Source organism: Oncorhynchus masou, chromosome 14 (assembly GCF_036934945.1).
Source record: "Oncorhynchus masou masou isolate Uvic2021 chromosome 14, UVic_Omas_1.1, whole genome shotgun sequence".
NCBI lineage: Eukaryota > Metazoa > Chordata > Actinopteri > Salmoniformes > Salmonidae > Oncorhynchus > Oncorhynchus masou.
Genome location: NC_088225.1, coordinates 32,264,604 through 32,292,004, shown reverse-complemented (window position 1 = coordinate 32,292,004; position 27,401 = coordinate 32,264,604). Strand labels below are relative to the sequence as shown.

General features: G+C 48.2%; 1 protein-coding gene across 4 annotated transcripts in view; it reads right to left on the bottom strand.

The window, feature by feature from the left end:
- LOC135554749 (multidrug resistance-associated protein 1-like) overlaps positions 1-27,401 on the bottom strand; it is a 91,972-nt gene that overhangs the window by 16,550 nt on the left and 48,021 nt on the right. For all 4 annotated transcript variants that reach the window (XM_064987179.1, XM_064987180.1, XM_064987182.1 and 1 more), the window contains 10 exons: positions 27,156-27,323; positions 24,227-24,404; positions 11,013-11,064; positions 10,333-10,447; positions 9,535-9,742; positions 8,767-8,953; positions 7,624-7,747; positions 6,546-6,745; positions 5,898-6,024; positions 3,226-3,327 (listed from right to left, as the gene is read on the bottom strand). In XM_064987179.1, the coding sequence (XP_064843251.1) occupies positions 3,226-3,327; positions 5,898-6,024; positions 6,546-6,745; positions 7,624-7,747; positions 8,767-8,953; positions 9,535-9,742; positions 10,333-10,447; positions 11,013-11,064; positions 24,227-24,404; positions 27,156-27,323 (1,461 nt within the window). The remainder of the gene's footprint in view (positions 1-3,225; positions 3,328-5,897; positions 6,025-6,545; positions 6,746-7,623; positions 7,748-8,766; positions 8,954-9,534; positions 9,743-10,332; positions 10,448-11,012; positions 11,065-24,226; positions 24,405-27,155; positions 27,324-27,401) is intronic.

The following is a 27,401-nucleotide window of genomic DNA, read 5'->3' as shown; positions in this document are numbered from 1 at the left end:
CTGAAGGACAGTATGGCAGGTCATATGTTATTTTATAGAAAGACCAGCTGACTGAAGGACAGTATGGCAGGTCATATGTTATTTTATAGAAAGACCAGCTGACTGAAAGACAGTATGGCAGGTCATATGTTATTTTATAGAAAGACCAGCTGACTGAAGACAGTATGGCAGGTCATATGTTATTTTATAGAAAGACCAGCTGACTGAAGGACAGTATGGCAGGTCATATGTTATTTTATAGAAGTAGAAAGACCAGCTGACTGAAGGACAGTATGGCAGGTCATATGTTATTTTATAGAAGTAGAAAGACCAGCTGACTGGAGGACAGTATGGCATGTCATATGTTATTTTATAGAAAGACCAGCTGACTGAAGGACAGTATAGCAGGTCATATGTTATTTTATAGAAAGACCAGCTGACTGGAGGACAGTATGGCAGGTCATATGTTATTTTATAGAAAGACCAGCTGACTGAAGGACAGTATGGCAGGTCATATGTTATTTTATAGAAGTAGAAAGACCAGCTGACTGAAGGACAGTATGGCAGGTCATATGTTATTTTATAGAAAGACCAGCTGACTGAAGGACAGTATGGCAGGTCATATGTTATTTTATAGAAGTAGAAAGACCAGCTGACTGAAGGACAGTATGGCAGGTCATATGTTATTTTATAGAAAGACCAGCTGACTGAAAGACAGTATGGCAGGTCATATGTTATTTTATAGAAGTAGAAAGACCAGCTGACTGAAGGACAGTATGGCAGGTCATATGTTATTTTATAGAAAGACCAGCTGACTGAAGGACAGTATGGCAGGTCATATGTTATTTTATAGAAAGACAAGCTGACTGAAAGACAGTATGGCAGGTCATATGTTATTTTATAGAAAGACCAGCTGACTGAAGGACAGTATGGCAGGTCATATGTTATTTTATAGAAGTAGAAAGACCAGCTGACTGAAGGACAGTATGGCAGGTCATATGTTATTTTATAGAAAGACCAGCTGACTGAAGGACAGTATGGCAGGTCATATGTTATTTTATAGAAAGACCAGCTGACTGAAGGACAGTATGGCAGGTCATATGTTATTTTATAGAAAGACCAGCTGACTGAAGGACAGTATGGCAGGTCATATGTTATTTTATAGAAAGACCAGCTGACTGAAGGACAGTATGGCAGGTCATATGTTATTTTATAGAAAGACCAGCTGACTGAAGGACAGTATGGCAGGTCATATGTTATTTTATAGAAAGACCAGCTGACTGAAGGACAGTATGGCATGTCATATGTTATTGTATAGAAGTAGAAAGACCAGCAGACTGAAGGACAGTATGGCAGGACATATGTTATTTTATAGAAAGACCAGCTGACTGAAGGACAGTATGGCAGGTCATATGTTATTTTATAGAAAGACCAGCTGACTGAAGGACAGTATGGCAGGTCATATGTTATTTTATAGAAAGACCAGCGGACTGAAGGACAGTATGGCAGGTCATATGTTATTTTATAGAAAGACCAGCTGACTGAAGGACAGTATGGCAGGTCATATGTTATTTTATAGAAAGACCAGCTGACTGAAGGACAGTATGGCAGGTCATATGTTATTTTATAGAAAGACCAGCTGACTGAAGGACAGTATGGCAGGTCATATGTTATTTTATAGGAGTAGAAAGACCAGCTGACTGAAGGACAGTATGGCAGGTCATATGTTATTTTATAGAAGAAGAAAGACCAGCTGACTGAAGGACAGTATGGCAGGTCATATGTTATTTTATAGGAGTAGAAAGACCAGCTGACTGAAGGACAGTATGGCAGGTCATATGTTATTTTATAGAAAGACCAGCTGACTGAAGGACAGTATGGCAGGTCATATGTTATTTTATAGAAGTAGATTTGGTTGACCAATAACAGTCTTCCAAAATGCCATGAGCATCACAGCTCTACCTACAGAGTTGAGAACCCAGGTTGTCAGTCCTGAGAACATAAATACACACAGTCACAACAACACACACAGTCACAACAACACATACAGTCACAACAACACACACAGTCACAACAACACACACAGTCACAACACACACAGTCACAACACACACAGTCACAACAACACACACAGTCACAACAACACACACAGTCACAACAACACACACAGTCACAACAACACATACAGTCACAACAACACACAGTCACAACAACACACACAGTCACAACACATACAGTCACAACAACACACAGTCACAACAACACACACAGTCACAACACATACACACAGTCACAACAACACACACAGTCACAACAACACACACAGTCACAACAACACATACAGTCACAACAACACACAGTCACAACAACACACACAGTCACAACACATACAGTCACAACAACACACAGTCACAACAACACACACAGTCACAACACATACAGTCACAACAACACACAGTCACAACAACACACAGTCACAACAACACACAGTCACAACAACACACAGTCACAACAACACACAGTCACAACAACACACAGTCACAACAACACACACAGTCACAACACATACAGTCACAACAACACACACAGTCACAACAACAGCTCTACCTACAGAGTTGTGTATGAGAACATAAACACACACAGTCACAACAACACACACAGTCCCAACACACACAGTCACAACAACACACACAGTCACAACAACACACACAGTCACAACAACACACACAGTCACAACAACACACACAGTCACAACAACACACAGTCACAACAACACACACAGTCACAACACAAACAGTCACAACAACACACACAGTCACAACACACACAGTCACAACACACACAGTCACAACACAAACAGTCACAACAACACACACAGTCACAACAACACACAGTCACAACAACACACACAGTCACAACAACACACACAGTCACAACAACAGCTCTACCTACAGAGTTGTGTATGAGAACATAAACACACACAGTCACAACACACACAGTCACAACAACACACAGTCACAACAACACACAGTCACAACACACACAGTCACAACAACACACAGTCACAACACAAACAGTCACAACAACACACAGTCACAACACACACAGTCACAACAACACACAGTCACAACACACACAGTCACAACAACACACAGTCACAACAACACACAGTCACAACACACACAGTCACAACAACAGCTCTACCTACAGAGTTGTCTATGAGAACATAAACACACACAGTCGTACCTCTTTCTCTGTGTCTTCGTACTCCTTGACTCTCTCCACGGCCACAATGTTGGTTTCCAGATCTGAAGACATCCTCACTAGCCAGGTCAGAGAGGCCGTCAGCTACAGGACAGAGAGACAGAGGGGGAGAGGCAGAGAGAGACAGAAAGACAGGGGCAGAGAGAAGGTGAGGCGGAGACAGAGAGAAGGTGAGGCGGAGACAGAGAGAAGGAGAGGCGGAGACAGAGAGAAGGTGAGGCGGAGACAGAGAGAAGGAGAGGCGGAGACAGAGAGAAGGTGAGGCAGAGACAGAGAGAAGGAGAGGCAGAGACAGAGAGAAGGTGAGGCAGAGACAGAGAGGAGGCAGAGAGAAGGAGAGACAGAGACAGAGAGAAGGAGAGGCGGAGACAGAGAGAAGGAGAGGCAGAGAGAAGGAGAGGCAGAGACAGAGAGAAGGTGAGGTGGAGACAGAGAGAAGGAGAGGCAGAGAGAAGGAGAGGCAGAGAGGAGAGGCAGAGACAGAGAGAAGGAGAGGCGGAGAGAAGGAGAGGCGGAGAGAGAGAAGGAGAGGCGGAGACAGAGAGAAGGAGAGGCAGAGACAGAGAGAAGGAGAGGCAGAGAGAAGGAGAGGCGGAGACAGAGAGAAGGTGAGGCGGAGACAGAGAGAAGGTGAGGCGGAGACAGAGAGAAGGTGAGGCGGAGACAGAGAGAAGGTGAGGCGGAGACAGAGAGAAGGTGAGGCGGAGACAGAGAGAAGGTGAGGCGGAGACAGAGAGAAGGAGAGGCAGAGAGGAGAGGCAGAGAGAAGGAGAGGCAGAGAGAAGGAGAGGCGGAGACAGAGAGAAGGAGAGGAAGAGAGGAGAGGCAGAGACAGAGAGAAGGAGAGGCAGAGAGAAGGAGAGGAAGAGAGAAGGAGAGGCAGAGAAAGAGAAGGAGAGGCAGAGAGAAGGAGAGGCGGAGACAGAGAGAAGGTGAGGCGGAGACAGAGAGAAGGTGAGGCGGAGACAGAGAGAAGGTGAGGTGGAGACAGAGAGAAGGAGAGGCAGAGAGAAGGAGAGGCAGAGAGAAGGAGAGGCAGAGAGAAGGAGAGGCAGAGAGAAGGAGAGGCAGAGACAGAGAGAAAGACAGAGGCAGCGAGAATGAGAGGCAGAGACAGAGAGACACAGAAAGACAGGCAGAGAGGAGAGGCAGAGACAGAGAGACACAGAAAGACAGGCAGAGAGAAGGAGAGGCAGAGACAGAGAGACACAGAAAGACAGGCAGAGAGAAGGAGGCAGAGACAGAGAGAAGGAGAGGCAGAGACAGAGAGACACAGAAAGACAGGCAGAGAGAAGGAGGCAGAGACAGAGAGAAGGAGAGGCAGAGACAGAGAGAAGGAGAGGCAGAGAGAGAGAGAGGCAAAGTAGAGTCAGAATGGTTTGAGTCACAAAGTATTAAAAGCTATCTATGATGTCATTTATGAACAGCTGAGACCTCAGGACTGACAGGGTTAAACAACTTGGGGTCTCAGGACTGACTTGGTTAAACAACCTGGGGTCTCAGGACTGACAGGGTTAAACAACCTGGGGTCTCAGGACTGACTTGGTTAAACAACCTGGGGTCTCAGGACTGACAGGGTTAGACAACCTGGGGTCTCAGGACTGACAGGGTTAAACAACCTGGGGTCTCAGGACTGACAACCTGGGCTCTCAGGACTGACAGGGTTAAACAACCTGGGGTCTCAGGACTGACAGGGTTAAACAACCTGGGGTCTCAGGACTGACTTGGTTAAACAACCTGGGGTCTCAGGACTGACAGGGTTAGACAAACTGGGGTCTCAGGACTGACAGGGTTAAACAACCTGGGGTCTCAGGACTGACAACCTGGGCTCTCAGGACTGACAGGGTTAAACAACCTGGGGTCTCAGGACTGACAGGGTTAAACAACCTGGGGTCTCAGGACTGACTTGGTTAAACAACCTGGGGTCTCAGGACTGACAACCTGGGGTCTCAGGACTGACAGGGTTAAACAACCTGGGGTCTCAGGACTGACAGGGTTAAACAACCTGGGGTCTCAGGACTGACAACCTGGGGTCTCAGGACTGACAAACTGGGGTCTCAGGACTGACAGGGTTAAACAACCTGGGGTCTCAGGACTGACAGGGTTAAACAACCTGGGGTCTCAGGACTGACAGGGTTAAACAACCTGGGCTCTCAGGACTGACATGGTTAAACAACCTGGGGTCTCAGGACTGACAGGGTTAAACAACCTGGGGTCTCAGGACTGACAGGGTTAAACAACCTGGGGTCTCAGGACTGACAGGGTTAAACAACCTGGGGTCTCAGGACTGACAGGGTTAAACAACCTGGGGTCTCAGGACTGACAGGGTTAAACAATCTGGGGTCTCAGGACTGACAGGGTTAAACAACCTGGGCTCTCAGGACTGACAGGGTTAAACAACCTGGGCTCTCAGGACTGACAGGGTTAAACAACCTGGGGTCTCAGGACTGACAGGGTGGGGTGAGTTTCCCAGAAAAACAAGGTTCATCTTTAACTTGAAGATCCTCATTCATCCACTGCCTGTTTTTTTGGGAGGGGGTACCCGACCCGACCGGCTGTGAAACTAAACCAAAGAATGAAGGTAACTCATCCGTTTTTTTTTTTATGAAACACACACACACACACACACACACACACACACACACGTTACTGACCTGTAGTGCGTATGAGATGGACAGGCCCATGATCCCAGGGCTGAGGCTCTCTCTCGCCATCACAGCAAACAGAGCAGCAAACATTACGATACAGTTCCCTACAAACTCCAGACGCACCGCCAGCCACCTACAACACAGAGAGATATTAGAAACATTACGGTACAGTTCCCTACAAACTCCAGACGCACCGCCAGCCACCTACAACACAGAGAGATATTAGAAACATTACGGTACCGTTCCCTACAAACTCCAGACGCACCGCCAGCCACCTACAACACAGAGATATTAGAAACATTACGGTACAGTTCCCTACAAACTCCAGACGCACCGCCAGCCACCTACAACACAGAGAGATATTAGAAACATTACGGTACAGTTCCCTACAAACTCCAGACGCACCGCCAGCCACCTACAACACAGAGATATTAGAAACATTACGGTACAGTTCCCTACAAACTCCAGACGCACCGCCAGCCACCTACAACACAGAGATATTAGAAACATTACGGTACCGTTCCCTACAAACTCCAGACGCACCGCCAGCCACCTACAACACAGAGATATTAGAAACATTACGGTACAGTTCCCTACAAACTCCAGACTTATTGATTCAACCAATAAAGGTGTGTGTGTGACCACGCTCCTCACCGGTTGGCTACGATGCTGGGGTAGTATGCTTTCTGGTTGTGGTCAACTCGACCGTCACTCTCCCTGATGAAGCGTTCCTGCTCGCCAAAGGCTCGGATGACGCTGGCGCCGAGCAACGTCTCGTTGAAGTGTGTGTAGACCGGGGAGCGACTGACGGACTCCAGACGCTTCAACTGACGGGACGACGCCACGTAGAAACGCTGTGGGGAGGGATGACACGGAGGGATGACACGGAGGGATGACACGGCGGGATGTGATGGATGACATGGAGGGATGACATGGAGGGATGACATGGCGGGATGTGATGGATGACATGGAGGGATGACATGGCGGGATGTGATGGATGACATGGAGGGATGACATGGAGGGATGACATGGCGGGATGTGATGGATGACATGGAGGGATGACATGGAGGGATGACATGGCGGGATGTGATGGATGACATGGAGGGATGACATGGAGGGATGACATGGCGGGATGTGATGGATGACATGGAGGGATGACATGGAGGGATGACATGGCGGGATGTGATGGATGACATGGAGGGATGACATGGAGGGATGTGATGGAGGGATGTGATGGAGGGATGACATGGAGGGAGATAAAATAACAGTGAGTAGGGAGAGAGGGATCTCTCAACCCCTCCCCTCTCTCTCTCTCTCTCTCCCTCCCCCCTCTCTCTTTCACACACACCCCTCTCTCACACCCCCCCTCTCTCTCTAACTCACTCTTTCCCTCACCCGCCCTCTCTCTCCCCCCCTCCCTCTCTAACCCCCCTCTCTCTTTCACACACACCCCTCTCTAACCCCCCTCTCTCTTTCACACACACCCCTCTCTAACCCCCCTCTCTCTTTCACACACACCCCTCTCTCACACTCCCTCTCTCTCTCTCTCTCTCACTCTTTCCCTAACCCACCCTCTCTCTCCCTCCCCCCCTCTCTCACACCCCTCTCTCTCTCTCTCCCCCCCTCTCTCACACCCCTCTCTCCCCCCCTCTCTCACACCCCCTCTCTCTCTAACCCCCCCCCTCTCACACCCCCCTCTCTCTCTCTAACCCCACCCCCCTCAGCGACCCACCTGGACAAAGAAGTAGAGTATCCCCAGAGGAGGTATGATAATAGCCACGAGTGGAGTAGCGATCAGTATGACCACACAGGATCCTACTACGTTGAACATGGAGCCCATGAACATCTTGATGATACTGGGCAGAGAGGAGAGATAAGGCGGCATTACATGGTACCAACAGCAGGCGACACGGAAATATTTACTACGATAAGGCGGCATTACATGGTACCAACAGCAGGCAACACGGAAATATTTACTACGATAAGGCGGCATTACATGGTACCAACAGCAGGCAACACGGAAATATTTACTACGATAAGGCAGCATTACATGGAAACCAACAGCAGGCAACATGGAAATATTTACTACGATAAGGCGGCATTACATAGTACCAACAGCAGGCAACACGGAAATATTTACTACGATAAGGCGGCATTACATAGTACCAACAGCAGGCAACACGGAAATATTTACTACGATAAGGCGGCATTACATAGTACCAACAGCAGGCGACACGGAAATATTTACTACGATAAGGCAGCATTACATGGAAACCAACAGCAGGCAACATGGAAATATTTACTACGATAAGGCGGCATTACATAGTACCAACAGCAGGCAACACGGAAATATTTACTACGATAAGGCAGCATTACATGGTACCAACAGCAGGCAACACGGAAATATTTACTACGATAAGGCGCCATTACATGGTACCAACAGCAGGCAACACGGAAATATTTACTACGATAAGGCAGCATTACATGGTACCAACAGCAGGCAACACGGAAATATTTACTACGATAAGGCAGCATTACATGGTACCAACAGCAGGCAACACGGAAATATTTACTACGATAAGGCAGCATTACATGGTACCAACAGCAGGCAACACGGAAATATTTACTACGATAAGGCAGCATTACATGGTACCAACAGCAGGCAACACGGAAATATTTACTACGATAAGGCAGCATTACATGGTACCAACAGCAGGCTTCACACACATTTCAGACAATTTCACATTTTCATAAAAACACAATACACAAAAATGTTATACAGACATAATAAAATCGACAACTTAAAAAATGAAATATAAATAATTGAAGAATTTTCTGTACAAATATATATATATTATATTTTTTCTGTAAAAACCTTGGGATGATAGAGTCAATGGTGTCTGTCTCCTTCGAGAAACGGTTCACCAGGTTACCGCTGGGGGTGCGCTCGAAGAAGGACATGGGGGAGCGCAGTACATTGTACAGCATGGACTGGTGGAGGTAGCGTGATGCTAATATACCACCGATAGAGACAGAGATGGAGTAGCAGAACACAGCTATGCCTGAGAGAGAGAGAGGGTATGGGGATAGATATGGGGTTGGGGGAGAGAGAGGGGGTAGGGTGAGAGAGAGGGGGGGAAGGGGGTATGAGGGGAGAGAGAGGGGGAGAGGGGGGTATTGTGAGAGAGGGTGGGAGGAGAGGGGGGTATGGTGAGAGAGAAAGAGAGAGAGAGAGGGGAAGGGGAAAGAGCGAGGGGGATGAGAGAGCAAGGGGGGTTATGGGGAGTAGCGGACAGAGAGGGGGAGGAGAGAGTGGGAAAGGGGGTATGGGGGGAGGAGAGGGGGGTATGGTGAGAGAGAATGGAGGGGGTATGGGGAGAAGGGGAAAGAGCGAGGGGAGGGGGTATGGGGAGAGAGAGGGGGAGGAGAGCGAGGGTATGGGGAGTAGGGGAGAGAGGGGGGAGAAGAGAGTGGGGAAGGGGGTTTGGGAAGAAGGAGAAAAAGAGGGGAAGGAGAGCGAGGGGAGGGGGGAATTGGGAGAAGAGAGAGGAGAGAGGAAGGGAGAGAGTTGAACATGAAGACTTGTAGACAGACCAGGATATCACCCACAGACACAGAGACTAACACACACCACCGTCCTTACCCTGTGAGGCCCCCAGAGCTCCGTACACCCCCAGTCTCATCTCTCTGCTGGGCTGGGTTCCGTTGACGACCGGGTCATCAGTCCACAGACTGAGCCAGTAGTTAGAGAAGAGAGAGGCGAAGTGGTGACTGAAGAACAGGAAGATACTGACGCAGGACAACACCACCCCTATAGCCTTCATATACTCCCAGAATACTGACAACTTCACCTAGAGGGAGAGGGAGAGAGGGAGGGGGAGGGGGAGGGGGAGGGGGAGAGAGAGAGAGAGAGAGAGAGAGATAGAGGGGAGAGAGAGGGGGGGGGAGAGAGGGAGGGGGAGAGAGAGGGAGAAATAGGAAGAGAGGGAGGGGGAGAGAGGGAGGGGGAGAAAGAGGAAGAGAGGGAGGGGGGAGAGAGGAAGGGGGGAGAGAGAGAGGGAGAAAGAGGAAGAGAGAGAGAGAGAGAGAGGAGGGGGAGAGAGAGAGGGAGAAAGAGAAAGAGAGGGAGGGGGAGAGAGAGGGAGGGGGAGAGGGGGGGAGAGAGAGGGGGGAGAGAGAGGGGGTGGGGAGAGAGAGAAAGAGAGAGAGAGACCAAGAACAGAGAGGAGAGAAAGACAGAGACAGAGAGCGAGGGTGAGAAAGAGACCAAGAGAAGAGAGGAAAGAGAGAAAGAGACACCGAGAAAGAGAAAAAAAAGAGCGAGAGAGACCAAAAGAGAAGAGAGGTTCAATGTAAGAGATGGACAGTTGCTCTGAGGCTCTGGTATACTACATTGACTGTTAATAGGGAGTTAAGATCTCACACACACACAGCCTCTTACCCGCCCGGTGTTGGCCTTGTCAGCCTCTGTGATTCTCCCCACCTCAGCGTTCTTGGCCTTCTTCCCCAGGACCTCTCCTTCTGTCCTCACTGCTGATGTACTGGTATGGTTCTGACTGGAGACACAGAGACAGAGAGACAGATAGAGAGAGAGAGAGGCACAGACACAGAGAAAGAGAGAGAGAGAGAGAGAGACAGAGAGAGAGAGAGAGAGAGAGAGACAGAGAGAGAGAGACACAGAGAGAGAGAGAGAGAGAGAGAGACAGAGAGAGAGAGACACAGAGAGAGAGAGAGACAGAGAGAGAGAGAGAGAGAGAAGAGAGGAGAGAGGTTGAGAGGAGAGAGGAGAGACAGAGAGACAGAGAGAGAGAGACACAGAGAGAGAGAGACACACAGAGAGAGAGAGAGAGAGAGAGAGAGAGAGAGAGAGAGAAGAGAGGTTGAGAGGAGAGAGGTTGAGAGGTTGAGAGGTTGAGAGGAGAGAGGAGAGACAGAGAGACAGAGAGACAGAGACAGAGACACACAGACACAGAGAGAGAGAGAGAAGAGAGAAGAGAGGAGAGAGGTTGAGAGGAGAGGTAGAGACAGAGAGACAGAGTGCGCCAGAGATTTGAGATGTTTGTAGAGTTTAGCGTGAGCTGTAAAAGCCAGGGATTTCAGCAGAGTGGAGTGTTCACTCACCCAATCACAGCAGCAGGAAGTCCATTCTCCAGTCCTCTCTTTGGTGCAGAGTCTAGACAGCCCAGAGAAGAGACCTGGTCAGACCTTTCACTGATTATAGGGAGTACATCACACACTCTAGACTCAAAACACACACACTATCTCACACGCACACACACAGCTAGAATAACCCTAGCAGCATTAGCACCACACAAAGCAGGGTCAGAACAGCTCCAGGGAAACACCAGCCCCTTAGCAGTGGTCCTTAGGTCAGATCCCCACGGCCCAATCCTAACCTTAACTACTAGGATAGAAACTAAGGAGCAGGGTTGAGCAGTATCCAGATGGGAAAAGGGGGAGATACCTAGTCCGTTGTACAACTGAATGCGTTCAACTAAAATGTGTCTTCCGGCGTTTAACTCAACCCCCCCTGAATGTTCATACTGTTTCTGTACCACACCGAGGTGCACGGTATTACCGGAAGTGCACACAAGGGGGCGCTGTTTCCCTCCCAAAAAACACACAAAACAATTTAGGCACCAGGGATCTTAATCCAGGAAGGGGGATGGTTGAATATCTCTGCTGTAACCAAGACGCTTCATCCTGACATCCAGCTACTTATTAAGTTAGCAAACCAAACGCAGAGCTGGAGTCCTGAACTGGATGGAACTTATTTCAACACATCTTTAGATTTCTTATAGTTCACCTGAACTTTAAGAGGCGTATAAACAGTGGAGTGGCACGTAGCTCCACAGCCCCAACGAGGGATCTAGTACCGTCTGTATGTCTGAAACACTTCTTTATACAGCATAACGCGGTATATCTCCCAAGCCTACTAAGGATGTTTCCCAAATGCACCCTATTCCCTAAATAGTGCACTACTTTTGATAGGGTATGATGGGGCCCCGGGTCAAAAGTGGTGCACTATATAGGGAATAGGTAAGTCGTGCACTATACAGGGCTCTGGTCTAAAGCAGTGCACTTTACAGGGAATAGGGTGTCCTTCGGGAAGTACACTGAACCTGACCCCAGAGCTGTGCTTAATACACCACTGGGGCGGCAGGGTGGCCTAGTGGTTAGAGCGTTGGACTAGTAACCGGAAGGTTTCAAGTTCAAACCCCCGAGCTGACAAGGTTAAAATCTGTTGTTCCACCCCTGAACAAGGCAGTTAATCCACTGTTCCTAGGCCGTCATTGAAAATAAGAATTTGTTCTTAACTGACTTGCCTAGTAAAATAAAGGTAAAATATATATATATATATATAATAAGCAACCAGGGTATCCATCCAGCATCACTGATACCATGTTATAATGATACCAACCAGGGTATCCATCCAGCATCACTGATACCATGTTATAATGATACCAACGAGGGTATCCATCCAGCATCACTGATACCATGTTATAATGATACCAACCAGGGTATCCATCCAGCATCACTGATATCATGTTATAATGATACCAACCAGGGTATCCATCCAGCATCACTGATACCATGTTATAATGATACCAATCAGGGTATCCATCCAGCATCACTGATACCATGTTCTAATGATACCAACCAGGGTATCCATCCAGCATCACTGATACCATGTTGTAATGATACCAACCAGGGTATCCATCCAGCATCACTGATACCATGTTATAATGATACCAATGAGGGTATCCATCCAGCATCACTGATACCATGTTATAATGATACCAACCAGGGTATCCATCCAGCATCACTGATACCATGTTATAATGATACCAACCAGGGTATCCATCCAGCATCACTGATACCATGTTATAATGATACCAATGAGGGTATCCATCCAGCATCACTGATACCATGTTATAATGATACCAACCAGGGTATCCATCCAGCATCACTGATACCATGTTGTAATGATACCAGTGAGATAAACTCTCCGTGTTGTCACAACTAAATGGTTTTAAACATCACCCCATGCTCATGTCAAAAAGTGATTCTGTGTCTTCAAACCCATGACAAGATGCTGAATAACTCAAATGGTTTCATGCATTGTAAACCCATTCAAATTGACCAGAAACCCAAACTATGAAATGGTGTCAACGCCAGCCAGAATCTCATGCAGTTCCTTCCCCATCACACTCAGACCCCAGGATCCAGCCCCACCCAACCCTGACACCTCCCAGCCATCCAGCCCACCTCCCACCCATCATCACTCAATCAGCCCTCCTCCCAGCCATCCAGCCCTCCTCCCACCCATCATCACTCAATCAGCCCTCCTCCCATCCATCATCACTCAATCAGCCCTCCTCCCAGCCATCATCACTCAATCAGCCCTCCTCCCAGCCATCCAGCCCTCCTCCCACCCATCATCACTCAATCAGCCCTCCTCCCAGCCATCATCACTCAATCAGCCCTCCTCCCAGCCATCATCACTCAATCAGCCCTCCTCCCAGTCATCATCACTCAATCAGCCCACCTCCCAGCCATCATCACTCAATCAGCCCTCCTCCCAGTCATCATCACTCAATCAGCCCACCTCCCAGCCATCATCACTCAATCAGCCCTCCTCCCAGCCATCATCACTCAATCAGCCCACCTCCCAGCCATCCAGCCCAGGACCCAGCCATCATCACTCAATCAGCCCTCCTCCCAGCCATCATCACTCAATCAGCCCTCCTCCCACCCATCATCACTCAATCAGCCCTCCTCCCACCCATCATCACTCAATCAGCCCTCCTCCCAGCCATCCAGCCCTCCTCCCACCCATCATCACTCAATCAGCCCTCCTCCCAGCCATCATCACTCAATCAGCCCTCCTCCCACCCATCATCACTCAATCAGCCCTCCTCCCACCCATCATCACTCGATAAGCCCACCTCCCACCCATCATCACTCAATCAGCCCTCCTCCCAGCCATCCAGCCCTCCTCCCACCCATCATAACTCAATCAGCCCTCCTCCCAGCCATCATCACTCAATCAGCCCACCTCCCTGCCATCATCACTCGATAAGCCCACCTCCCAGCCATCATCACTCTATCAGCCCTCCTCCCACCCATCCAGCCCATTGCCCAGCCATCATAACTCAATCAGCCCTCCTCCCAGCCATCATCACTCAATCAGCCCTCCTCCCAGCCATCCAGCCCTCCTCCCAGCCATCATCACTCAATCAGCCCTCCTCCCAGCCATCATCACTCAATCAGCCCACCTCCCAGTCATCATCACTCAATCATCCCTCCTCCCACCCATCATCACTCAATCAGCCCTCATCCCACCCATCATCACTCAATCAGCCCTCCTCCCAGCCATCCAGCCCACCTCCCAGCCATCCAGCCCTCCTCCCAGCCATCATCTCTCAATCAGCCCTCCTCCCACCCATCATCACTCAATCAGCCCACCTCCCACCCATCATCACTCTATCAGCCCTCCTCCCACCCATCCAGCCCATTGCCCAGCCATCATCACTCAATCAGCCCTAATCCCAGCCATCCAGCCCTCCTCCCACCCATCATAACTCAATCAGCCCTCCTCCCAGCCATCATCACTCAATCAGCCCACCTCCCAGCCATCATCACTCGATAAGCCCACCTCCCAGCCATCATCACTCTATCAGCCCTCCTCCCACCCATCCAGCCCATTGCCCAGCCATCATAACTCAATCAGCCCTCCTCCCAGCCATCATCACTCAATCAGCCCTCCTCCCAGTCATCATCTCTCAATCAGCCCTCCTCCCAGCCATCCAGCCCACCTCCCAGCCATCATCACTCAATCAGCCCACCTCCCAGCCATCATCACTCAATCAGCCCTCCTTCCAGCCATCATCACTCAATCAGCCCACCTCCCAGCCATCATCACTCGATAAGCCCACCTCCCACCCATCATCACTCTATCAGCCCTCCTCCCACCCATCCAGCCCTCCTCCCACCCATCATCACTCTATCAGCCCTCCTCCCACCCATCCAGCCCTCCTCCCAGCCATCATCACTCAATCAGCCCTCCTCCCAGCCATCATCTCTCAATCAGCCCACCTCCCAGCCATTATCACTCAATCAGCCCTCCTCCCAGCCATCATCACTCAATCAGCCCACCTCCCAGCCATCATCACTCAATCAGCCCTCCTCCCAGCCATCCAGCCCTCCTCCCAGCCATCATCACTCAATCAGCCCACCTCCCAGCCATCATCACTCAATCAGCCCTCCTCCCAGCCATCATCTCTCAATCAGCCCACCTCCCAGCCATTATCACTCAATCAGCCCTCCTCCCAGCCATCATCACTCAATCAGCCCACCTCCCAGCCATCATCACTCAATCAGCCCTCCTCCCAGCCATCATCACTCAATCAGCCCTCCTCCCAGCCATCATCACTCAATCAGCCCTCCTCCCAGCCATCATCACTCAATCAGCCCTCCTCCCAGCCATCATCACTCAATCAGCCCTCCTCCCAGCCATCATCACTCAATCAGCCCTCCTCCCAGCCATCATCACTCAATCAGCCCTCCTCCCAGCCATCATCACTCAATCAGCCCTCCTCCCAGCCATCATCACTCAATCAGCCCTCCTCCCAGTCATCATCACTCAATCAGCCCTCCTCCCAGCCATCATCACTCAATCAGCCCTCCTCCCAGCCATCCAGCCCAGAACCCACCCATCATCACTCAATCAGCCCTCCTCCCAGCCACCCAGCCCTCCTCCCACCCACCATCACTCAATCAGCCCTCCTCCCAGCCACCATCACTCAATCAGCCCTCCTCCCAGCCATCATCACTCAATCAGCCCTCCTCCCAGCCATCATCACTCAATCAGCCCTCCTCCCAGCCATCATCACTCAATCAGCCCTCCTCCCAGCCATCATCACTCAATCATCCCTCCTCCCAGCCATCATCACTCAATCATCACTCAATCAGCCCTCCTCCCAGCCATCATCAGTCAATCAGCCCTCCTCCCAGCCATCATCAGTCAATCAGCCCTCCTCCCAGCCATCATCAGTCAATCAGCCCTCCTCCCACCCATCATCACTCAATCAGCCCTCCTCCCAGCCATCCAGCCCAGAACCCACCCATCATCACTCAATCAGCCCTCCTCCCAGCCATCATCACTCAATCAGCCCTCCTCCCAGCCATCATCTCTCAATCAGCCCTCCTCCCAGCCATCCAGCCCAGAACCCACCCATCATCACTCAATCAGCCCTCCTCCCAGCCATCATCTCTCAATCAGCCCTCCTCCCAGCCATCCAGCCCAGAACCCACCCATCATCACTCAATCAGCCCTCCTCCCAGCCATCATCTCTCAATCAGCCCTCCTCCCAGCCATCATCTCTCAATCAGCCCTCATCCCACCCATCATCACTCAATCAGCCCTCCTCCCAGCCATCATCACTCAATCAACCCTCCTCCCAGCCATCATCTCTCAATCAGCCCTCCTTCCACACATCATCACTCAATCAGCCCTCCTCCCAGCCATCATCACTCAATCAACCCTCCTCCCAGCCATCATCTCTCAATCAGCCCTCCTTCCACACATCATCACTCAATCAGCCCTCCTCCCACCCATCATCACTCAATCAGCCCTCCTCCCAGCCATCCAGCCCAGAACCCACCCATCATCACTCAATCAGCCATCATCACTCAATCAGCCCTCCTTCCAGCCATCATCACTCAATCAGCCCTCCTCCCAACCATCATCACTCAATCAGCCCTCCTCCCAGCCATCCAGCCCACCTCCCAGCCATCATCACTCAATCAGCCCTCCTCCCAGCCATCATCACTCAATCAGCCCTCCTTCCAGCCATCATCACTCAATCAGCCCTCCTCCCAGCCATCCAGCCCACCTCCCAGCCATCATCACTCAATCAGCCCACCTCCCAGCCATCCAGCCCAGAACCCAGCCATCATCACTCAATCAGCCCTCCTCCCAGCCATCCAGCCCTCCTCCCACCCATCACTCAATCAGCCCTCCTCCCAGCCATCCAGCCCTCCTCCCACCCATCACTCAATCAGCCCACCTCCCAGCCATCATCACTCAATCAGCCCTCCTCCCAGCCATCATCACTCAATCAGCCCTCCTCCCAGTCATCATCGGTCAATCAGCCCTCCTCCCAGCCATCCAGCCCAGAACCCACCCATCACAGTGTCAGGTTGTAGAGTTGAACACAACATGGGCTTGGACCAGGAGGACCTGTGTTTTCTCTGAGTGCTGCTGTAGTGTAGCTGACATGCAAACACATGCATGAGCCAGGCTGTCTGTGTGTCCATACTGCAGGGACATCTATACACGGCCTTTACATGGCCTACCACCCTTGTCTCATAGCCTCAGATCATAGTGACCTCATACCCTCAGATCAGTGACCTCGTGACCTCATATCAGAGTGACCTCATACCCTTAGATCAGTGACCTCGTGACCTCATAGCCTCAGATCAGAGTGACCTCGTACCCTCAGATCAGGGACCTTATACCCTCAGATCAGTGACCTCATACCCTTAGATCAGTGACCTCGTGACCTCATACCCTTAGATCAGTGACCTCGTGATCTCATACCCTCATATCAGAGTGACCTCGTACCCTCAGATCAGTGACCTCATACCCTCAGATCAGTGACCTCATACCCTCAGATCAGTGACCTCATACCCTTAGATCAGTGACCTCGTGACCTCATACCCTCATATCAGAGTGATCTCGTACCCTCAGATCAGGGACCTCATACCCTCAGATCAGTGACCTCATACCCTCAGATCAGTGACCTCATACCAGTGACCTCGTGATCTCATACCCTCATATCAAAATGACCTCATACCCTCAGATCAGTGACCTCATACCCTTAGATCAGTGACCTCGTGACCTCATACCCTCATATCAGAGTGACCTCGTACCCTCAGATCAGTGACCTCATACCCTCAGATCAGTGACCTCATACCCTCAGATCAGTGACCTCATACCCTTAGATCAGTGACCTCGTGACCTCATACCCTCATATCAGAGTGATCTCGTACCCTCAGATCAGGGACCTCATACCCTCAGATCAGTGACCTCATACCCTCAGATCAGTGACCTCATACCAGTGACCTCGTGATCTCATACCCTCATATCAAAATGACCTCATACCCTCAGATCAGTGACCTCATACCCTTAGATCAGTGACCTCGTGACCTCATACCCTCATATCAGAGTGATCTCGTACCCTCAGATCAGGGACCTCATACCCTCAGATCAGGGACCTCATACCCTCAGATCAGGGACCTCATACCCTCAGATCAGTGACCTCATACCCTCAGATCAGTGACCTCATACCAGTGACCTCGTGATCTCATACCCTCATATCAAAATGACCTCGTACCCTCAGATCAGAGTGACCATCTGAAATCAGAGATACTGATGTGAAAATAATTCCTGTAATTCCACCCAACTAAACCAATTATTGATTTATTTTTTATCTCCACACCAGTCCTGTAGCCCGACCCCATCCTGACCCCTGTGCTCTCCTAACAGATCAGGAGGGTGGAACAAAGCTACCAGTCCAGATCAGTAGTGTTTCTTAAGGGAAAGAGGGAGGAGACAAGGAGAGGTAGCCTGTATAAGGATAGAGACACTAACTAAACCAAGGCTGTGTCCCAGATGGCACTCTATTCCCTACATAGGACTCATATGGCTCTGGTCCAAACAAGTACACTACATGGTGAATATGGTTCCATTTGGGACACAACCCATGTCTCCTAGGGGGAAAGACAACCAATCAAACCTTCAGTATCCTCCTCCTCCTCCCTCCCCTCTTCTGAATGGCAGACAGGACAAAAAAAGGGGATGAAAGAGAGAGAGAGAGAGAGAGAGCAAAGCCGAGAGAGAGAGCAAAGGAGAGAGAGAGCAAAGGAGAGTGAGAGAGAGCAAAGGAGAGAGAGAGAGGGAGAGAGAGAGTGAAAGAGAGAGAGAGCGAAGGAGAGAAAGAGAGGAGAAAGAGAGAGTGAAGGAGAAAGAGAAGGAGAGAGAGAGAGAGAAGAGAGAGAAAGAGAGAGTGAAAGAGAGAGGAGAAAGAGAGAGAGAGAGAGAGAGAGAGAGAGAAGGGAGATGAGAAAGAGACAAACGTAAAAATACATTAAATAGAAAAACAATAGTGAAAGGCAGGGTTGGGAAGTAACTGATGACATATAATACATTAAATGTAATCTGATTACAAAACACAACAACTACTCAGTTACATTACCAGCAAACATATTGTAATCAGAGTACAGATACGTTTGAAAAACTAGATAATTACTTATAGGATTACTACTACATTTAGACGGGGTGTTTGTGAGAAAAATACATGATGGCACCTTTCGGGTTTTCTGAATGACATTCAATTCAAAAAAGGTGCAAGTTTAAGTTTGTTCCACCGGAGACAGTCTGACCACCAATCAGAAACCACTATGATGACTCACCAAATGATGACCACCAATCAGAAACAGCTATGATGACTCACCAAATGATGACCACCAATCAGAGACCACTATGTCGACATATCAAATGATGACCACCAATCAGAAACCACTATGATGACTCACCAAATGATGACCACCAATCAGAAACCACTATGATGACTCACCAAATGATGACCACCAATCAGAAACCACTATGATGACTCACCAAATGATGACCACCAATCAGAGACCACTATGATGACTCACCAAATGATGACCACCAATCAGAAACCACTATGATGACTCACCAAATGATGACCACCAATCAGAAACCACTATGATGACTCACCAAATGATGACCACCAATCAGAGACCACTATGTCGACACATCAAATGATGACCACCAATCAGAAAACACTATGATGACACACCTAATGACCACCAATCAGAAAACACTATGATGACTCACCAAATGATGACCACCAATCAGAAACCACTATGTCGACACATCAAATGATGACCACCAATCAGAGACCACTATGTCGACACACCAAACGATGACCACCAATCAGAGACCACTATATCGACACATCAAATGATGACCACCAATCAGAGACCACTATGATGACACACCAAATGATGACCACCAATCAGAGACCACTATGATGACACACCAAATGATGACCACCAATCAGAGACCACTATGTCAACACACCAAACGTGCTTGATGGATTATTTTGGTCTTCTTCTCATGAAAGCAATCAGATTACATTACTGTAATCGTTACGGAGTAATCCAAAAAAATGACATGATGACCAACAATCAGAAAACACTATGATGACACACCTAATGACCAACAATCAGAAAACACTATGATGACACACCTAATGATGACCACCAATCAGAAACCACTATGATGACACACCTAATGATGACCACCAATCAGAGACCACTATATCGACACACCAAATGATGACCACCAATCAGAGACCACTATGATGACTAACCTAATGATGACCACCAATCAGAAACCACTATGATGACTCACCAAATGATGACCACCAATCAGAAACCACTATGATGACTCACCAAATGATGACCACCAATCAGAGACCACTATGTCGACATATCAAATGATGACCACCAATCAGAAACCACTATGATGACTCACCAAATGATGACCACCAATCAGAGACCACTATGATGACTCACCAAATGATGACCACCAATCAGAAACCACTATGATGACTCACCAAATGATGACCACCAATCAGAAACCACTATGATGACTCACCAAATGATGACCACCAATCAGAAACCACTATGATGACTCAACAAATGATGACCACCAATCGGAAACCACTATGATGACTCACCAAATGATGACCACCAATCAGAAACCACTATGATGACTCACCAAATGATGACCACCAATCAGAAACCACTATGACTCACCAAATGATGACCACCAATCAGAAACCACTATGATGACTCACCAAATGATGACCACCAATCAGAAACCACTATGATGACTCACCAAATGATGACCACCAATCAGAGACCACTATGTTGACACATCAAATGATGACCACCAATCAGAAAACACTATGATGACACACCTAATGACCACCAATCAGAAAACACTATGATGACACACCTAATGATGACCACCAATCAGAAACCACTATGTCGACACATCAAATGATGACCACCAATCAGAGACCACTATGTCGACACACCAAATGATGACCACCAATCAGAGACCACTATATCGACACATCAAATGATGACCACCAATCAGAGACCACTATGATGACACACCAAATGATGACCACCAATCAGAGACCACTATGATGACACACCAAATGATGACCACCAATCAGAGACCACTATGATGACACACCAAATGATGACCACCAATCAGAGACCACTATGATGACACACCAAATGATGACCACCAATCAGAGACCACTATGTCGACACATCAAATGATGACCACCAATCAGAAAACACTATGATGACACACCTAATGACCACCAATCAGAAAACACTATGATGACTCACCAAATGATGACCACCAATCAGAAACCACTATGTCGACACATCAAATGATGACCACCAATCAGAGACCACTATGTCGACACACCAAACGATGACCACCAATCAGAGACCACTATATCGACACATCAAATGATGACCACCAATCAGAGACCACTATGATGACACACCAAATGATGACCACCAATCAGAGACCACTATGATGACACACCAAATGATGACCACCAATCAGAGACCACTATGTCAACACACCAAACGTGCTTGATGGATTATTTTGGTCTTCTTCTCATGAAAGCAATCAGATTACATTACTGTAATCGTTACGGAGTAATCCAAAAAAATGACATGATGACCAACAATCAGAAAACACTATGATGACACACCTAATGACCAACAATCAGAAAACACTATGATGACACACCTAATGATGACCACCAATCAGAAACCACTATGATGACACACCTAATGATGACCACCAATCAGAGACCACTATATCGACACACCAAATGATGACCACCAATCAGAGACCACTATGATGACTAACCTAATGATGACCACCAATCAGAAACCACTATGATGACTCACCAAATGATGACCACCAATCAGAAACCACTATGATGACTCACCAAATGATGACCACCAATCAGAGACCACTATGTCGACATATCAAATGATGACCACCAATCAGAAACCACTATGATGACTCACCAAATGATGACCACCAATCAGAGACCACTATGATGACTCACCAAATGATGACCACCAATCAGAAACCACTATGATGACTCACCAAATGATGACCACCAATCAGAAACCACTATGATGACTCACCAAATGATGACCACCAATCAGAAACCACTATGATGACTCAACAAATGATGACCACCAATCGGAAACCACTATGATGACTCACCAAATGATGACCACCAATCAGAAACCACTATGATGACTCACCAAATGATGACCACCAATCAGAAACCACTATGACTCACCAAATGATGACCACCAATCAGAAACCACTATGATGACTCACCAAATGATGACCACCAATCAGAAACCACTATGATGACTCACCAAATGATGACCACCAATCAGAGACCACTATGTTGACACATCAAATGATGACCACCAATCAGAAAACACTATGATGACACACCTAATGACCACCAATCAGAAAACACTATGATGACACACCTAATGATGACCACCAATCAGAAACCACTATGTCGACACATCAAATGATGACCACCAATCAGAGACCACTATGTCGACACACCAAATGATGACCACCAATCAGAGACCACTATATCGACACATCAAATGATGACCACCAATCAGAGACCACTATGATGACACACCAAATGATGACCACCAATCAGAGACCACTATGATGACACACCAAATGATGACCACCAATCAGAGACCACTATGTCAACACACCAAACGTGCTTGATGGATTATTTTGGTCTTCTTCTCATGAAAGCAATCAGATTACATTACTGTAATCGTTACGGAGTAATCCAAAAAAAATGACATTACTGATTACAATTTGACAGGTAACTGGTAATTGTAACAGATTACATTTATAAAGAAACCTACCCAACCCTGACGAAAGCAGAGAGACAAACCATTGTGTAATATGACTAGTTTAAAACGCTGAACACACAACAAGCAGGGGAGACGGTGCTACTGTGGTGGTGTTAAACTGGTACAGACAACAAGCAGGGGAGACGGTGCTACTGTGGTGGTGTTAAACTGATACAGACAACAAGCAGGGGAGACGGTGCTAATGTGTTAAACTGATACAGACAACAAGCAGGGGAGACGGTGCTACTGTGTTAAACTGGTACGGACAACAAGCAGGGGAGACGGTGCTGACATGACTATAGTGGTTATAGAGATGATGACATGACTATAGTGGTTATAGAGATGATGACATGACTATAGTGGTTATAGAGATGACATGACTATAGTGGTTATAGAGATGATGACATGACTATAGTGGTTATAGAGATGATGACATGACAAACCGTGACAATGACTGGTTTTAGAGATGATGACATGACTATAGTGAGTGGTTATAGAGATGATGACATGACTATAGTGGTTATAGAGACATGACTATAGTGGTTATAGAGATGACGACATGACTATAGTGGTTATAGAGATGATGACATGACTATAGTGGTTATAGAGATGATGACATGACTATAGTGGTTATAGAGATGATGACATGACTATAGTGGTTATAGAGATGATGACATGACTATAGTGGTTATAGAGACATGACTATAGTGGTTATAGAGATGACGACATGACTATAGTGGTTATAGAGATGATGACATGACTATAGTGGTTATAGAGATGATGACATGACTATAGAGGTTATAGAGATGATGACATGACTATAGTGGTTATAGAGACGATGACATGACTATAGTGGTTATAGAGATGATGACATGACTATAGTGGTTATAGAGATGATGACATGACTATAGTGGTTATAGAGATGACGACATGACTATAGAGGTTATAGAGATGATGACATGACTATAGTGGTTATAGAGATGATGACATGACTATAGTGGTTATAGAGATGATGACATGACTATAGTGGTTATAGAGATGATAACATGACTATAGTGGTTATAGAGATGATGACATGACTATAGTGGTTATAGAGATGATGACATGACTATAGTGGTTATAGAGATGATGACATGACAAACAGTGGCAATGACTATAGAGGTTATAGTGTAGAGATGTAGCTAGCTAGCTAGCTAGCTGATGATGATGATGATGAAGATAACATAAGTCACCTGATTCGTCATCTTCCTGTTCTTTGTTGGCGTAAGTCCTGAGGAACTCAGCGAAGGCCCCGTCACGTGCCATCAGCTCCAGGTAGGAGCCCCTCTCAGTGATCTCTCCCTCCACCATCACCAGGATCAGATCTGCCTGGGGCAGGAAGCTCAGACCGTGGGTCACCAGAACACGAGTCTACGGAGACAGAAACACACACACACAGAGGGTCAGAGTAGGGCTTTTTAAATAGATCCAGTATATTAAGGGATTTTAGTTGAATTGACAGATTGAAGATAGATATGGTACACAGACACAATCCACGTCTCAGTTGTCTCAAGGCTTAAAAATCCTCCTTTAACAGGTCTCCTCCCCTTCATCTTTAACCCGGTCTCCTCCCCTTCATCTTTAACCAGGTCTCCTCCCCTTCATCTTTAACCAGGTCTCCTCCCCTTCATCTTTAACCAGGTCTCCTCCCCTTCATCTTTAACCAGGTCTCCTCCCCTTCATCTTTAACCCGGTCTCCTCCCCTTCATCTTTAACCAGGTCTCCTCCCCTTCATCTTTAACCCCGTCTCCTCCCCTTCATCTTTAACCCCGTCTCCTCCCCTTCATCTTTAACCCGGTCTCCTCCCCTTCATCTTTAACCCCGTCTCCTCCCCTTCATCTTTAACCCGGTCTCCTCCCCTTCATCTTTAACCCGGTCTCCTCCCCTTCATCTTTAACCCGGTCTCCTCCCCTTCATCTTTAACCCGGTCTCCTCCCCTTCATCTTTAACCCCGTCTCCTCCCCTTCATCTTTAACCTGGTCTCCTCCCCTTCATCTTTAACCAGGTCTCCTCCCCTTCATCTTTAACCTGGTCTCCTCCCCTTCATCTTTAACCAGGTCTCCTCCCCTTCATCTTTAACCCGGTCTCCTCTCCTTCATCTTTAACCCGGTCTCCTCTCCTTCATCTTTAACCAGGTCTCCTCCCCTTCATCTTTAACCAGGTCTCCTCCCCTTCATCTTTAACCTGGTCTCCTTCCCTTCATCTTTAACTTGGTCTCCTCCTCTTCATCTTTAACCTGGTCTCCTCCCCTTCATCTTTAACCTGGTCTCCTCCCCTTCATCTTTAACCAGGTCTCCTCCCCTTCCTCTTTAACCTGGTCTCCTCCTCTTCATCTTTAACCTGGTCTCCTCCCCTTCATCTTTAACCTGGTCTCCTCCCCTTCATCTTTAACCTGGTCTCCTCCCCTTCATCTTTAACCTGGTCTCCTCCTCTTCATCTTTAACCTGGTCTCCTCCCCTTCATCTTTAACCTGGTCTCCTCCCCTTCATCTTTAACCCGGTCTCCTCCCCTTCATCTTTAACCCGGTCTCCTCCTCTTCATCTACACTGATTGAAGTGGATTTAACAGGTGACATCAATATGAGATCACCTGGATTCACCTGGTCAGTCTACGTCATGGAAAGACGATGTTTTGTACACTGAATGTATATACAGTACATATACTGTATATTTTGATTGAACAGCTGACTGAAGACTGGACGGCCGGGGATTTGTGAGGTTGAGTCCATTTCAAAGATGGTGGATAAATGAAGATAGTTCACTTAGGCCATTTACCATTTACCTTAGTTCATTGACTGTATAGGAACCAGGTACCAGCTGGGTCTGGTCTGTTTAGTTCATTGACTGTAGAGGAACCAGGTACCAGCTGGGTCTGGTCTGGTTAGTTCATTGACTGTATAATATGAACCAGGTACCAGCTGGGTCTGGTCTGTTTAGTTCATTGACTGTATAGGAATCAGGTACCAGCTGGGTCTGGTCTGTTTAGTTCATTGACTGTATAGGAATCAGGTACCAGCTGGGTCTGGTCTGTTTAGTTCATTGACTCTAGAGGAACCAGGTACCAGCTGGGTCTGGTCTGTTTAGTTCATTGACTCTAGAGGAACCAGGTACCAGCTGGGTCTGGTCTGATTAGTTCATTGACTGTATAATATGAACCAGGTACCAGCTGGGTCTGGTCTGTTTAGTTCATTGACTGTATAGGAATCAGGTACCAGCTGGGTCTGGTCTGTTTAGTTCATTGACTCTAGAGGAACCAGGTACCAGCTGGGTCTGGTCTGTTTAGTTCATTGACTGTAGAGGAACCAGGTACCAGCTGGGTCTGGTCTGTTTAGTTCATTGACTGTAGAGGAACCAGGTACCAGCTGGGTCTGGTCTGTTTAGTTCATTGACTGTATAATATGAACCAGGTACCAGCTGGGTCTGGTCTGTTTAGTTCATTGACTGTCAAGGAACCAGGTACCAGCTGGGTCTGGTCTGTTTAGTTCATTGACTCTAGAGGAACCAGGTACCAGCTGGGTCTGGTCTGTTTAGTTCATTGACTGTAGAGGAACCAGGTACCAGCTGGGTCTGGTCTGTTTAGTTCATTGACTGTAGAGGAACCAGGTACCAGCTGGGTCTGGTCTGTTTAGTTCATTGACTGTAGAGGAACCAGATACCAGCTGGGTCTGGTCTGTTTAGTTCATTGACTGTAGAGGAACCAGGTACCAGCTGGGTCTGGTCTGTTTAGTTCATTGACTGTAGAGGAACCAGGTACCAGCTGGGTCTGGTCTGTTTCGACGGTGTCTGAAGGAAGACACGGTCACTGTCCTAATGAGTAGACCCGCCCCTCATGAGTAGACCCGCCTCCCATGAGTAGACCCGCCCCTAACGCGTAGACCCGCCCCTAACGAGTAGCCCCGCCCCTAACGAGTAGACCCGCCCCTAACGAGTAGACCCACCCCCAGCAAGGACGTCCCATAACGTGTGCGTGGCGTCCTATAAAGGAAGACACACACAGTGTCACCAGCACGAGTCTACAGAGACAAAAATCAGTCACACACACACAGAGTCACACTGTAAACCAAATCCAAACCACATCCCTATTATAAACCCTGACCTCTGTTTTGGGGTTACGACCTCTTACCCTGTCCTTGAGGACTCCCTGGGGCCCGACAACCTTCTCGAAGATGTGTTTGCCCACGTGGGCGTCGACCGCCGACAGAGGATCGTCCAATAGATAGACAGCACAGTCGCAGTAGACCGCTCTGGCCAGACTGACCCTCTGCTTCTGACCACCTGACAGGTTCACACCCTGAGGAGGAGGAGGTGGAGAGGGAGGAGGAGGGGAGGAGGATAAGGGGGAGGGGAAGGAGGAGGAGGAGGAGAAGGG